The sequence below is a fragment of the Lepisosteus oculatus genome, chromosome 15 (assembly GCF_040954835.1).
Source record: "Lepisosteus oculatus isolate fLepOcu1 chromosome 15, fLepOcu1.hap2, whole genome shotgun sequence".
Lineage (NCBI taxonomy): Eukaryota > Metazoa > Chordata > Actinopteri > Semionotiformes > Lepisosteidae > Lepisosteus > Lepisosteus oculatus.
The window spans coordinates 611,294-627,888 of NC_090710.1; the positions used below are offsets into that span (position 1 = coordinate 611,294).

At 37.6% G+C, this 16,595-nt stretch overlaps 1 protein-coding gene across 3 annotated transcripts in view; it reads right to left on the reverse strand.

The window, feature by feature from the left end:
• trappc10 (trafficking protein particle complex subunit 10) overlaps positions 1-16,595 on the reverse strand; it is an 84,185-nt gene that overhangs the window by 36,324 nt on the left and 31,266 nt on the right. For all 3 annotated transcript variants that reach the window (XM_015363585.2, XM_069179144.1, XM_006638957.3), the window contains exons 8-10: positions 14,330-14,476; positions 9,210-9,324; positions 16-92 (exon numbers count right to left, since the gene is read on the reverse strand). In XM_015363585.2, coding sequence (XP_015219071.1) covers positions 16-92; positions 9,210-9,324; positions 14,330-14,476 — 339 coding nt within the window. The remainder of the gene's footprint in view (positions 1-15; positions 93-9,209; positions 9,325-14,329; positions 14,477-16,595) is intronic.

Below are 16,595 nucleotides of genomic sequence, written 5' to 3' on the forward strand. Positions count from 1 at the left end.
CTTCAGCATACTTACTAAGTAGTGTTTTTCAAAGGCTTCAACTGAAGATAAGGCTTCTTTAAGTTTTTTGTAGGGGCTCTGTAGGCTGCTAGCTGTAAGAGAACATACATACTTGATCAGTCACTGTGCTAACAAAACCAAAACATGGCTCATTTGTATTTGTAATACAAATGCAGAGCCTTACAATTCCTAAAATTGCATTTTAAGAGATACTGAAGAGGAAACTTTGAGTTCTATTTATGAGAAGCAACGGTAAACATAACTGTTTTGTAACTATATTGTTATATCTACCAGATCTACCAAAGTAATATGTTTTAATATGATTAAACATAAACACTTTGTAGTATGGGCAGTGTATCAACTAGAATGGGTTGTGGCTGTAAAGCAGCAATCAATGATTTTTGTAGAAAAACCACTACGCCATACTATAATTGTGTGGTTACTAGAATTATATCTATAGAGTATAGTTAATTACTATCGTTAAGCCAAACAATATCCAACTTGAAGCTGTTTGCAATATATACAAGAAGGTATGTCCCATGTGGACAGAACAATTAAGACCACAAGTTGAGGTGCAGACCTTCACTCCACTCAAAGTGCTTTACAGGCAGTGGGGACTCCCCTCCACCACTACCAATGTGCAGCACCCACCACATTAGGACCTTTTCTCAGGAGAAATCCTGAGTAATTACCATCCTGGTAATGACCAGGCTCACACCTGCTTAGCTTCAGTGGGTTGGTAGTCGTGAGTTGTAGGGTGATATGGCTGCTATTATATATTAACTTTGGTCATTGATTAAATCAACCCAATTTTAGTACGACTGATGAAGTAGTTCTCAAGAAGACAAATTTGAAAAGGCTTTCAGTTTTTATACATGTCATATCAGGCCACTGACTACACTGGCACATATCAATTGATCTAACTGTCCTACTACAGATGCAGCCATTTAAAATACACAGTAAAACACTGTACCGCACAAAGTTATCTACAGTTCAACAGGTTATCCCACAGTACGGGACTGGCTGGCCAAAATGACCAACAGGCGGCACACGTGGTACATTGATTGTTAGTGAAAAGATTGCTTCATTTAATCTCTTTACTAAGCATGTTTAAGTTCTCTTATTGAATATTAATATGGAATTTTACAACTAAAGGGAATTTTTTGTAGCTGAGCATAAAAAAAAGAGGAGCATAATGTGTCTGAAGGTCATAAACAATATTAATTTTGGGACATAAACATATTATGTAATATGGCTGCGATTGGTACTTTAAATAAAAAATACACACCAGTATTCCACTTTCTTCATAAACATTTTAAGCATCAAGGTCTTTTATTCGGTAAGATACTGCGGTTAATTTGGAAAAGGTTTTAAGTGCTCCTGGCTCCTGAACTATAAAGTTTATTTACTTCATAAAACGTTATAATATTTTAACCTTTTCTATGAATACTTGCACTCGTTATCACAGTAAAAAACCTCATACTTTTTAGAATACGCTAAATAAGGAATATAATATGGAATCGCTTATCTAAAGAAATTAATAACGATATTAATTGAAGGATATAAATATATGTATTACTGTAATCCACTTTCTTTTTAAACATGTTTTATTTTTAATTCGACTCATTCACGCATGATTACTTTAGAATGTCAATAGAGGTTCTGTCTAGACGATCCAGGTTCAATACTCGCTTACGGCACAAATTTTCCTTGTAACAAATACTTTAAAAAAATAGTAAATACTATGTACCCTATTGTAGCGGCAATGTTCCTTAATAAGACAGAATTAAGTGTTGCTGTGCTTTCCTAAATGAGGCCCATTTTTGCAGCCACAGAAAAGCTATTCGTGCAGTCTGCAGTCTGCATGAATAGCATGAAAAGCTATCCATGCTATTCATGCAGACACTGCCCTCAAATGGTTCAAATCTTACCTCACTGATCGCTGACACCTTGTCTCTCTTAATGGGTACAGGTCTGAAACTGGTCTTGTTAAGTCTGGTGTTCCTCAGGGCTCAATACTGGGCCCCTTGCTCTTCAGCATTTACATGTTTCCACTTAATCAGCTTTTAAGATCACATGGCCTCAGCTTTCATTTTTACGCTGACGATACTCAAATATACATCCAAACCAAACCTGACACTGACGTGGCTGTCTCTATTCTATCTAATTGCATCTCTGACATAAAAATTTGGATGACTCAAAACTTCCTTCATCTCAACCGCGACAAGACTGAAGTCATACTTATTGGTACCCCCCATCAACTTCTTAAAGCCAGTCCTGTAACCCTTTCTGTAGATGGTGCTGTACTTCAGCTTCAATCAAAATTGAAAAACCTTGGGGTTATATTCGATTCTGGCTTAACATTCGACCCACATGTGCAGCATACTGTCAAAACATCTTTTTTTCACCTTAGAAATATCACAAGACTACGCCCTATGCTATCATCAACTGTGGCTGAAAAGCTGATCAACAAATTTGTATTCTCTCGAATTGACTACTGTAATGCTCTACTCGCAGGGGTATCAAAATCTACTCTGAACAAACTGCAGTATGTCCAAAATTCAGCAGCCAGAATCCTGACCAGGTCTAGTGCAAGTGTTCACATTACTCCTGTCCTGGAATCCTTGCACTGGCTTCCTGTCAAATTCCATGTAGACTTTAAAATTCTCATGCTCACCTATAAGGCTCTGAATGGCTTGGCACCTCCGTACCTGTCTGAACTATTCTCGCCCTACTCCCCACCTCGCAACATCCGCTCTTCAAATTCTGCTCTCCCTACTGTCCCCCAAGCCTGTCTACATGTTGTGGGTGACAGAGCCTTCTCCAGTTATGCCCCCAAGCTCTGGAACTCTCTCCCCAAGGATATCAGAGAGTCACCTTCTCTAAACTCCTTCAAATCCAGACTCAAATCCCTCTTCTTCAGAAAAGCCTTTACTTAACTGGTTCCATTCTTCACCCCTCTGCTCTTCTTAGTACCACCATCCACGGTTTCCCCTATATATTGCATTTGTGTCTTATCTTGTGTATTCTCCTTATTTAATGATATACTCTTCTTATTTATTGTTATTGTCATCCTGTAAAGCGCTTTGAGAAGCAACCTTTAAAGGCGCTATATAAAATACAGTTTATTATTATTATTATTATTATTATTATTATTATTATTAATTTTCTGATTTAGGGTGTTTTCTCTCAGATAAGGAGCAGCTCCCAAATGGGTATGCGCCCAGCCATGCCTGGCTATCATGATCAATGGTCATTCCTGGCGCCTATCTGTCTGTGAGTTTCTTGGGATCATCTGGACTGCGGTCCTAGATGTCGGAGGTCATTGTTACTCATCTCTCACCTTGACCAACCAATCAGGAACCTGCAGAGCGTGGTAATCCCATGTGGGTCTGAAATGCCCACTAAACTTTCAACCAATCACCACCTTTCTTGGTCCAGGTTTAAAAGACACTGCACAGCTCAGAAACTTTGCTTCTCTGGCTAATATCCACACCCTCAGAGACAATAACGTGATGGCAGGTGCTGTCTGTTTAGGGACTGGAACCTTGTTTCAGCAAAGTGTCGGCCCGGGGAATGCCCATACGTAAACTGCTAGCCAACACCAACGTGGATGCTTTGCTTGATCACCGGAGTATACGTTTGGACTCTTGTCGGCAACCTGAATAAGTTTTTATTCAGCAGCAGTGCTACACCTGAAGCAAACCAAGTTTCTTCCCTCTAAAGAGTGACTTGCTCGGACCCGCAGTTACCCTCTGTGCATAGAGACTTTCTACTAGCCAGCCGGACTACTAGTAGGTCCCTGAGAGAGACACTGTCAGGCGTGTCACCACAGCAGAAATCTCTCCACCTAATTCATCTGATTCCGACCTACACCCCGACAGGTTGGCCGGGAGCCAGAGGATGCCAGGACAAAGCCTATTGACAATGCCGGACAACGCCGGGAAATACAAATCCATATCTGGATAAGTAAACCCAATGTTCTACATTGCATCTTGAGAATTCAATTGTTACCTCAACACAAGTTGATAACAATTAAATTCATACGAGTAATGTATTTACTTTTGAGTAGCTAATGTAGACTGATTAACGATAGTATAGCTGAACTGTGTACTGAAGCATATTCTTTGTATCACTTTGTGTTTTGCATCGCTTTGTGATTATATACCTTGCAGTTTGATAACCCTCACAGTAAGATCTGCCACTTGTATCCAGGCAGACTGTTATATGTTTTATGCACAATTTATGTATTAATAAATGTGTCTAGTTTATTGAATCCGTGTGTGCGTCGCTGATCGATTGATTTTCTAAAAGCCATTACGAACCACCTTGTGATTGCTGCTACAATTAATTGTCCCAGTAAATTGTCAAAAATAGGAAATAATAACGTGTGTTCCTCAAATAGACATTGCACGGTTTTAAAACCCTTTAAAATGTGTTTAGTTAAAAACACAAAACCCACAAAAAACGGGTGATTTTTCTTCCTTGTGATCGTCTTAGAATCTTTGTGAAAGTAGTAAATTTGTTAACTTTTTAATTAACCATTTTAAACACTTTAATTTTGTAAATGCAACATGCATTTCGTACAGATACAGTACAATTACATTCTCTTGTCTTCCCGTGGTGTGAAACGAATTAGCAGGTGGCTGAGAAAACAGCGAAGAGGCTGCACCAATTGTATTTCTGACTGTAATGTCACAGTTCAATATTTTATATACATCTAAATAAAGTCAGGCATTAGGTGCATAAACTATTAGTAATCAATAATTAGTATTCAAATTCACACTGTGATAAATTGTTACACTTCCACATCTTGTAAAAACATTAATTTGCAAAACTGTGTTCAAACATACAGTACGTTAAATCTGACTCAAAAACCCAGGGTTCACTTTTTTCCTGTCTCTCCCTACTCTCTCTCACCCACTGCGATTCAGACACAGAATGGTTAAAAATGGAAACAGGTCAGGCAGGCAGAGGGAAGGGGGAGGGGGTAGGTGTCTTCCCACCTCTATGACTACAAATAGGACAATAATTTATTTGTTAGAAAAACAAACATCAAATGTTCCCAGAATGTCCCCTTGTGATATTTTAGCTGCTTAGTTACACGACCCCATATTAATATTACTATCAAGAGGTATTAAATAAGTACAACTTTTATGAAATTCAAGTATTTTTAGTTTTAGTAAAATAAAAAAGCGTTTTTTAATGAACTAAACCATTTTTACAGCTTTTAAAGTCATGCAATTTTTGAGTTAGGCTGGAGCTCATCATTGTATCTTATTTTGATTTATTTTTTTTTAAATAAAACAAATCGTTTCCCCATCATGTTGATAAGCTGTTCCCTGATTACTGGCAATTATAAAAAATAATCCTTAACCCCTCCCTCATTTAATTTAAAATTTCTGTGAAGAAATCCTTAAAGATAAAATCATCACGTATAAAAATGTAACGTTTTCGGGTTCTCGTGTTTGTGCCCTCACCGCTCCCACCTCAGGTCGGCCCTCTGGCATCACTCAACAGTGAACCAGCCAGCTGAGCTTAAGGGAGATCTCCCCTCAGCCCGGGCACTGAGATCCCTGTTATTCACAGGGAATGGTGGTGACGTCACCACGCTGGCAACCAGCTCGCACAACATGTAATGTCAGCCGTATCTGTTACAATGATTCATCCAGCTGGTTCCCTGTTAAATTATGCTGACGGACCAGGTTCAATTCCAGGTGGTGTACTATATAGTACAGTTTAAACTTTTTTTTTAATTCCAAGTTAAATTGTTGGCTGATTACTGCCTGGTGACATTTGGATTAAGACAAAATATGGATTTTCTCAATTTGGGTGTAAACCTGAAAGAGATACATCACATTCACAATAAGCTATAATAGTGGACTATTTTATGCATTCGGCTCTATGAGAAACAGACCGCTTTGAACCGGCTGGGCGCAACTCACTACTTTGTATGAAGTACAGAATATAAGCTTAATAATGTTAGAACAAGCACGTTAAAAATGATGCGGTATATTGTGTCATGCCCACCACGTTTTAACGCAGCATTCCTTGCGCATTTTGAATGGCTGTATCTAAATACCTGGCAAGTTCGAAGTTCTGACCTGGCCTTTTACCCAGTTATTCTGAAACTAAAGAAAGGGTGGGTTTCTCTTTGGCCTCTTTCTACCAGAGGTATACCAGAGATCAGCTCCAGTACCTCTCAATTTAAGACTGTCTGTGCTCCGAGGGCCATGAAGCACAGATCTGGTACCTGTTTGTGACATGAAAACTTAAACATTTATCTTTACAATTTACAATAAATTAAAAAATATATCTTGTTGACTTTTCTAAAAACATTTCCACAAAAAATCCTCATTTGTGTCGATACCCATTGTGACATTGTGGAAGTGGGAGGAGCCATGGCAAGCACCAGTAAAAAGTTGATCCCCCCTACCGAGAGACAGAAGCACCAGTGTGAGATTAGCAAGGATCAAAATTAACACACAAAAAAAGATAAAAAATCAAAACAAAAAGCAAAAAGAAAAATGTGCCACTGTCCATCACAACATCCAGGCTGGGCTTACCCTATTTAACGGGGTCCAGTCTGGAAGAGAATGGAATGCAAGGCCAAAACAAAATAAAAATTCAAAGTGTGAAAAAGATTTTCCCAGTAGAGATATATAATGGGACAGGCAAAAAGAAAAATAAAATAAAATTAAGTAAAATGACGATGCTCAGGTACAATCCCAGTGGACCTGCTCGTCCCTTTTGGGGTGTTCAGTGTGCTTTAAAAGAGCCTTTCAGAGCTGTGGCTCATCCTCAAGCAGCCAGAACAGCTTTGGCTAATAAAATAACACATCACCTTTCCTCCAGGGCTCTGCCACCACAATGAACATGCTCCTGCATAATGGCCACACCATACAGCCCCACTACAGATAATAGTCGACAATATATTATGATCCAGAAGGTATATGTGTATAGTTCACATCCTGCTTACACCACCCAAGACCTTATTTGAAAAGCCTAAAAAAACAGCTTCAGGTAAGCTAAGAAGCCAGTAAACAAGGATGATAAAAGGGAGCTTCTGGTGGTTTACTCTAGTTAATTTCATGGTAAGTCAGTAGAGCCTTCCACTGTCATAAAATACAACATAAAAGGAAGAGACAGGAAAGACAAGAAAAGAAGGGAGACACAGGGAAAGTAAAGAAGACAGAGTTAGTTATATTTTCAATAATAAATATTTGCTTCTCTATCAGGTTTGTCTCTTTTTATTACTCTATCTCCTGAACTGTGCGCAGAATATAAATAACATATATGCATTTCCAACAGACCTCTTTGGTACTTGAAGACCCCACTATTTTATCTATCCTGAGACAGTATCAAGCCCTCAATAACAGATTCCACATTAAAATCCATATTTTGTCTTAATGCAATTTTCAGCAACAAGTTATCAGGAAATAATTATGCTTTAAATTCTGATTACAAAAAAATATTATTATTTTTATTAGTAAAAAAATATTAACAGTACAGCATATTTATATAGTAAACTGATCATTGACTTGCACACCACTGTTTTGACACATATGACTTCATGTAATTCACATGTGTGGCACGTCAGGAATTGTAGTCTTTGTTCACTTATTTCATTTTTGTGGCCGATTTTTCAGTACAGTACATTCTGTGAACAAAATATGTTACATTCAAAACAGACCATACCATCTCATGATAACAATGGGATTGCACCACTTTTAATCACACAATGTGCCAATGTGCTGTTGAAAGTAGCATTAGAGCAGCTTGTATCTCTAGATGAACTGTACAGTAACGGTGGTGCTGTGGCCTTGAGGTTTAAGAGCGAAGAGCAAGCTGAGCTCAGAGAAAAGCTTCCCTCTGGAGACTTTGGAAATGCTATTGAGTGATGAAGCAGCCTGATTAAGAAAAAGAAGTATAAATAATGCAGGCCAGACATAGTCTGTGGACAGGCTGGCTTAAATATAGTTGCAGTTCTATCACCCCTGGAAGCTAAGTAAGTGTGAGCCTGGCCAGTATCTGGATGGGAAAGCTAAATTTGCTGCTGGGAGAGATGTTAGTGGGGCATTCCTTATGTCTTAGGATAATAAGGGAAGAAGACTATACTGTAAAAAAAAGGCACCATTTTTCAGATGAGACATAAAACTCAGGTCCTGACTTTCCATGGTCATTGAAAATATCAGGGTGTTTCTCAAAAAGAGTAGGGGTGTTAGCCTAGTGTTCTTTACCAATAATGGCCTCCTAATAATCCCCATCTGCACATCCGATAAGCACTTTGAGGAAAGAGTCCAGAAAAATAAAATGAATTATTATTATTGTGAATTACTTGGAGGAGACAGTGGGGGGAAAAAAGGTAGGAAGTAAGGAAGAGTCACAATAAAGCAGTGAGGGCGAAATCCCTAATTAGTATAACTTACAATGGTTCCTCAGTGATATCTGGATAGGAGTGGAATGTTAAAAAGGCTCCAAGTCATTTTCCATAATATAACTTTGTGGCATTACTCTGCCCATACATTAAAGCTCTCTGAAGTCATGTATTCAGAGATCATTTCACAATACTAATTTACATGTTCTATGCACTTTATAGTACATCTGGCAAAAATCAAAAAGAGCTTTAAGAATGCACAGATAGTTTATATATTCAACTGTGCAAAACTGTCATAAACGTCTGCAGCAGGGAACAACTCAACAGACGGTACATACAAGAATTGTCAAAACTGTCCTGTGAGCTTCAAAAGGAAGACTGTAAAATTATTTAAGCACATCGGGACATTTTCAGTGAGGGTGTTTGAAGCCATGGCGGAACTCACTGGGAGATGCACCAAATTGAGTCAGAGGAGAGTCAAGGATAACATTTTTCCTAAAAGCATGAAAAAAAAGCCAGAAACAAGAAGCTTTGACAAAATCAGTGTTTTCAGAGTTCGGTGCGGAACATTGAAGAATGTATGATGTCAAAAGGAGGACAAATGGCAGACAAAACAGGACATAAAAAGCAGATAAAAAAACGAGATTCTTTACAAGCAATATTAGCCTGAGGAGTAAAATGCATTTTATAGGAAAAACACAGTAGGGTTCCCCTGCCAGCACACAGCACTAATTGACCATGTACTACCATACAGACATAAAGGCAGTTCGGGGAATGTAATGAACAAGACCTAAATTGCAATTTCTAGTACATATTTGTTTCTATATTTTACCTGTTTCAGGTCTCTCTGTTCCCAACCCAGCCAAGAGGTCCACGGTTCGATTCAGATCTTCAGAATTGGGTCCATTTTCTGACACCAAACCACAGAGGCAACCCAAAGACTTTAACTGATGGAGACAATTAAATAATAGAATGACACAGAAACGATTATATTATCAACTTCAGTGCAGAATATGGAATGCCACAGATACAAAAAAAAGTTATTGATAATAACAACATTAGCAAGAAGTGCTAACAATGATTGGCATATTTGAAATTATTAAATTGACTGCACAGAAAGCATTTTATTTGAAAAAATTAAATGACTTCATATACTGTATATACTGTATTTAAAAAAACAGAATGAAAGCAACAAAAGAATACTGAATAAAAAGTCAGGCAATATGTCACCATGCGTAAAGGCACTACACAGGGTTCTTATGCCTGATATTACTTAGCACATAAATCAATAATATTCTGCAAGATTTGCATTTCAGTGTTCATTAGTGAAGAAATGTGAGTTTAGTTTAGCCTGGGTAGTGGGAATGACTCTTACTAGACTCTGGATAAATCTTTGTCTGAAACCTTGTAGGTAGTAGAGTAGGACAAGGAGGAACTCAAAACTTCATACTGAACTTCTAAAAATGACAGCACATCCTGGGGATGTGATGGATTCACATACACCCACTCTCCGGGTTCTTTAAGGGTTCAGTTCGGCAAGTCTCTACATAACCCGAATCTTTAGGCTTTCAGATATGACCCTTTCTTAGCAGTTGAGTTAATACCTGTAGAGAATAACTTTCACAATATTGCACTGATCCTCCCTTATTTGCCCTAGATTTGTCCGCAAATGAGGAAGGAGAGACAGGAGAGCAGAATTACCAGCTCCCCAGGGTTTATTGGCTTATATACAGTATGGTTATCACAGAGGGGCACAGAGAGCAAAAGACAAAAGAAAGTAGCAGCAGATCCCAGTTCATGAGGTAGAAAGGAGAAAAAAAAGGGAAGTTCCTCCGTGTATTCAGGGGAGAGATATTATATAAGTAAAAACATTTTAAACATAACAAAAAGAACAATCAAACATGAAATAGCTTACACTTAAAATTAAATTAAATAAATTAGAGAAAAGTACATTTTTAAAAATGTCCAAAACCTGCATATGAACCTAGACAGTAAACACTGTTCAGTAAACACAAAATACAATGCACAATAAAAAATAAAATCACTTCAGTGTTACCATAACATGATGTGGTACAATAAAGATTACTCACAATATTTTCAATGAAAAAGATTATATGCAGAGGTGGCCACATGTGCTCAAATGTAAAGCGAGACAAAAATGTAGAATAGTCCTGATGGACACTGCATTATGCTTACTTGGCACTAACCATCCGCAGAAAAAACTTGCCACACAAATTGTTCTTTATTTAAACTTTCCTTCTCTAGAAAAAATGGAAGGTTTTTATGCTATTTCAACTTTGTGAAAGTCAAGTCTTACATAAAACTGGATGAAGGTGTAGAAAACATGGGGCCTCTGACATGTATATAGGTAAGACAGGCTTCTGACCCCTAAGTCCTTCTTCTTTCTGTTAAGACTGCTATCACTTACCAGAAAAAAATCTGAAGGTTTTTTAAAGAAATACATGCTTCAAAGGCAGTAACTACAGTCACAAAAAGTAGAAACTGGTGTTGCTCTGGTTTAAGAAATTCTAATCCAGAAGGAAGAGTGGCAACTATTCATCCATCATCATAATTCACCACAGCAATCGGGATATTCTTGCCAAGCCTTGTTTAGCTTCTGACCCCCTGACGAATGCTGTCAGGTAGGCCATAAAGACAAAAACAGTTTTAACTATTTGCTTACAAAAACTTAAGTGTCCATGCTCTTTATACACAAACTTTCTCCACAAAATGTGAAAAATATTTACAGACCTGTTTCTGTTATTATGATGTCACTTGTGGCATTTATGAGTTTCATGAGATATGACTAAATGATATACTGTTATGTATATCCAAAGTAAGGTCTATTAAAAAAACATGATACCCAAAGCTGCAATTACTTCGGTTCTGTACTGTCCCTTTTGTTACCACACAGAGAGAATAACTGGAAGTGATGCTTCAGGGATGACTAATGTGCAATAAACCAATGCTACATTTAAAATACAACCTTTTTAAATCAACCACTATCTTACATTAACACCACTTTTTCACGTTTCTAGCCCTTCACTACTTGTCTTATAATTAATTCCTCTAAAATGTGCCTATTAATACTTTTTAAATTCTAAACTTACTAAATTAACTAAACATCTTTAATACAGCTGGCTTACAAAATCTGTGAACAGAAATATTATTTATTACTTATTTAGGATGTTACTCCTCCTACCATCTTTACTTTTCAGGAAAAGTTACATTCTCAGGGATATTGTTTGTAGGCTTGCTCTTCTAAATCACTTGGAATTTAATTAGAGACTTTTGCCTAATCCAATTTTAATTCCATTCAAGATTTCCACCTTATCCTGGAAAATTATCTAAAGGTCACAAAGAATCCCAGAATAACATCTAGGGATCTGTAGGTCTCTCACTGCAGGTTATTTCAGTGCTGATGTGTCAAACCACTGTTTCCTAAAAATAAGGTTGTAATATCATCTAAGAGCTCCTGGACCACCCACAATACTGGAAAAATGTTCCAACGTTTGACTCCTTTATCCAGAAAAAGGATTGTCTATGATGAAAAATATTTTGCGTAGCAAATACCAAACCCTCTCTTCCAACAGTAGAACCTTATCCCAATCACTAGTCATGATGGTATCATGGTTTATGGCTGCTTTGCTGCCTCAGGAACCAGGTGACTTGCAATCATTAAAGTAATCATGAATTTGCATTGTTTCAGCAAATTCTAGAGGAGAATGTCAGGTCATCCTTTCATCAACTGAAGCTAAGCCAAAAGTAGGTCATGAAGCAAGACAGTGACTCTAAACACACAAGCAGATCTACAACAGAACTACTGAGCCAGAAGAAACTGAATATTAATTAATGGGTCTGAACCTAAACACCATTGAAATGTTGCAGCTGTATGAAAAACAAGCTGTTCCTGCAAGGACACCCATAAATGTTATGACCTGAAGCAGTTCTGTAAGGAAGAAAATTAAGGGACAACATTCCTAGAGATCAATGCAAGAGACTGGTTAACAGATACAGTAAATATCTGCTAGATATTTAATCTGTTCTAACCTTATTGAGGATGGTGTTTACTCAGGATTACTTTATAATTTTTTAAAAGTTTACTCCATCAGTTTACTCCAGTTTGTCACAACTTAGATCCAGATACTATTTAGTTTTTTTAACCCAATTTTTTCCTCGGTTTTTATTTAGTTTTTGGCAAACATTATTAATTATTTTTTGTGCACTGAAAACATTGCTCTCACTATTTAAATGAAATGAAAGATTGAAAATACAGGCCAATTTCTAATCTCCTGTTCATTCAGGTTTTAGGTCATTACATAATACTCTAAAAATTCTGTTAAAGGAGTTAATGATTTGTTTATAACATCTGATTCTGGTAGACTGAGTGGACTCCTTATACACTTTGATATCTTAGATCACAAACACTCTTTACTAGGCATAGAAGTATTATTTTTCACACTAACTCACTCTGTGGCATCCATCTTTCTATCTTTCATTAGTTCTCTTCATTATTATTCCTTCATTATTATTTGGTCAAGTATATTTCTAAATAACAAACCCTGGCAACCGTGACAGAGTAGCCATCAGTCTGATGGCTTCTTCTCTCTTCTTCTCTCACTCTCTCTTAGACCATCAATTCTTCTGCAACTCTTGAGGCAAAAGGCATAATATGGACTCAATCTCTGATGTCTAGTCTCCCACCCTCATTTGTGGGAAAGATATGCTGCTACCTTGTCAAGCAATGATGACTCCTCCAGGTACTAACACCTTCTGTCAGTTCTGATCCAGTTCAAATCAACTTTCTCCCTCGGTAGCATACTTCTACATTAGTCCTGGAAAACAACGCAACCACCCTGTCCAAGACATGTGATGCCCCTCAGTACAGACTTTGTTGTATCTTCTTCAAGTCCTCCTATGTTGCCAAGTCCCACAGACTGGTTAGCCAGCCCAATCAAACAAAAACCCCTATAAGTGGCACCGTCACTTTCTTTCTGTCCTAGCTCAAGCCTAAGCACTGACTGAATCCCTTACTCGGTCCTTTTCCTTATGTAGAATTCCACTCTCTCTAAGTGTTCAAAACTATTAGGCCAGCTGTACATAATTTATTAGCTTTCTCAAAAAACAGGGAGCCATTCTGGCTCAGTCACACCTTTGACCTTTGGCCTGGTTTTCTTTGGATAATTTTGTCTTTGCAAATACATATGACACTTCCTTAAGTTTGTAACACTTCCTTGGTCTCTGAATGACTCAGTTTTCTTAGGTTTAGTAACCATGCACTGGTTTAAAAGTCATTGGAAGAACATTGTTATGGTTCTAGAGTTTCATCTTTTTACAGTTTCACAAATTGATTTTGCTCCATTTGACCTTATATGAATCTGAGTAACTAGATACTGCAACATTTTCTGGACCAGATTACTGTAATGCTTTTTAGCTGAGGCCTCTTTGTTTATAACAGGCCTTAGTATGTCCATTAATCTGCTACACACATTTTAACCAATATTTATAGTAAACATACCATGTTCTGACTGCTTTGGATCACCTGTCTGAAACATTCAGGGGGTTTTTAAAATTCATTTCCTGAATAACAGGGCCCTCAAACAATCTGGAACCTTGTCATTGCAGAAAACTAGTTAACACCTGTAACCCAACATGGTGTGTTCTGACACTAGACTAGTGAGTTTCCAAATCAGACTGTTTTATTATGTGTGATGGTGCCTTCTACAGTACATGTTTCTAAAATGAAATTTGCTACATAAAATTATAATTAAAGATCTAATTTTATTTATTTTGAAGGTGAGCCTTCATGAATTTTGAGGACTGTTCTTTCACTATTTCCAGTTATTCAGTAAAGAAACTATGTTGCATGTTTCTTTTTCTAACATCAATGCATTTAATACTTCTTTGTACCATAACAAACCTGGGGGTCATTGAAGCATAAGCATTACATACCTTCTCAGTGGCATATGTCCAGAGCCCAACTGTGTGTGAAATATTAGCCTCCAGCTGTGCTCGATCACAGCAGCCCTCTATTCTCTGCAGCACCTCTAAGCAGCTCAGGAACACCCAGCAGTCCAAAGAGCCCTGTAGCACTGAAACCTGCAACAGCAAAGCCAGGCAAAATAAACACTGGGGAAGCTCAGATACTTTAAGGCCATGTCTCAGTAACATTATTATTTCACATTTTGAAAAAAGCTCTGTAAATTACTAAATTAAAAAGCTTTTCTTTTAGGCATTTTTATTTTATTTCCTAATCTCACCTATTATTTACTCATTTTATGGCAGGTTCGACTTGATTCTACTTAGATTGTGTTTTGAATTTCTCAATTCAATTCAATTTCTAAACTGAATTTCTGATTAAACCTGATTTATACAATTGTAAGCTGCTTCTACGGACTGCCAGGAATAAAACAGATAACGCATCCAATCGATTCAAATGATATGCTATACAATTTTTATTAATAAAATAATTAAATGTGCAAAGCAACCAATATAAAAGTGACTGATTCAATTTGCCATTATACATACAAAAGGCTGTTAAATTATTCAGAGATTACAAGAGATAATAACAACAGGGTTAAACATACAATGACTATAGTTAATAGACCAACTAATCAGTCTCGTATACTGTTGCAGCCACTCAAGATGACTTGCCATGCCACAGTGTGATGTGCCACACTGCCAAAAGATTCTTCATTGACCAAAGCTATATCACCCTGCAACTCACAACTGGCAACCCACTGAAGCTAAGCAAATGTGAGCCTGGCACTAGCTCACTGGATCACTCCTGGATAGGAGACCTCCTGGGAAAGCTAAGGTTTCTGCTAAAAGAGGAGTAATGCCCCAATAGAGTGACAGAAACACTATACTGTAAAAAGGCGCTGTCTTTCGGATGAGACGTAAAACAGAGGTCCTGAGTGGCTGTGGTCATTAAAAATCCCAGGGCATTTCTCGAAGTGTAGGGCAGTTACCCCAGTGTCCTGGCATAATTTCCCACTGGGCTTTACCAATCATGGCCTTTGTGGCATAACACGGAGGCCTGGATTAAGGGCCTGTCCTGGCTAATAAAGGACACAAGGAACCCTTTAAGTACACACTGAACACCTCCACAGGGAGACGAGCAAAACCCCTGCAAGGGAAGAAACATCCAGCGACAGTTCTGGAGGGGATTGTGATGTGAGAATAAGGCTGTAATTTTTTCTTTTTGTTTCCTCCTGTCCCACCGTGTATCTCCCACCAGGGCAGGTTGAGTTTATTTTGTGTTTGGTCTTGCACCAGTCTGGACCTCATTTAATAGGAAAGCCCAGTTTGGATATTGCTGTGCAAAGCAGTTTTTTTGTTTATTTGCTAGCTTCACACCAGTGCCTCAACCCTCAGATGGGGTGTCACCTTTTACTGATGATCACCGCAACTCCTCCTACTCCCACATTGTTACACCACCTAATAAACCCCATCCATGAATTGGCTTCACCACTCTGTTCGCCTCCCCACTAACAGCTGATGTGTGGTGAGTGCACTGGCACAGTATGGCTTCTGTCGTATCATCCAGGTGGGTCGCACATTGGTGGTGGTGTAAGGAAGTCTAGAGTGGAGTGTCCAGAAAAACGCTATATAAGTGTAAGGTATTATTATTATTATTATTATTATTATTATTATTATTATTATTATTATTATTATTATAGGTATTACTTGAGGTGCGTTAGATGTTAGTGAAAATATTAGCTTCATTTAATCTGTTTGACTACTTCTTTAAATCCACTTAATATGAAATATTAATATGGAATCATATAACTAAAGGTAAATATTTGTAGTTTAAAATAAAAACGTGAAAAGTTTCCAAAGGTCATTATATTAATTAATTAATATAATCATATTGATATAGCTGGCAGTTGCAGCTGAAAATAAAAAATAAGTTACACAACAGTATTCCACTTGCTTCATAAACATCTGCATTGACTTCTTTAACCTGGTTATTTTGGAAAAGTTTTGACACGCTTATTTTAACTGCATTTTGTTGTCATTATTGTTGCAATAGAAAATGCAGCACTTGTAGGTTCACTGAAACTCTTGCAGAAAATGGAAAAAGTAACACTTTTCAATTTTGCTTTTCCAAACTAAGTATTGCTTTGGCAGTGGAACAGTGGAATTCTAGCCTGACATCTGGAAGGTCTGGGTTTGATTCCTGGTCATGGCACAAGTTGTACTTTTAACAAATAAA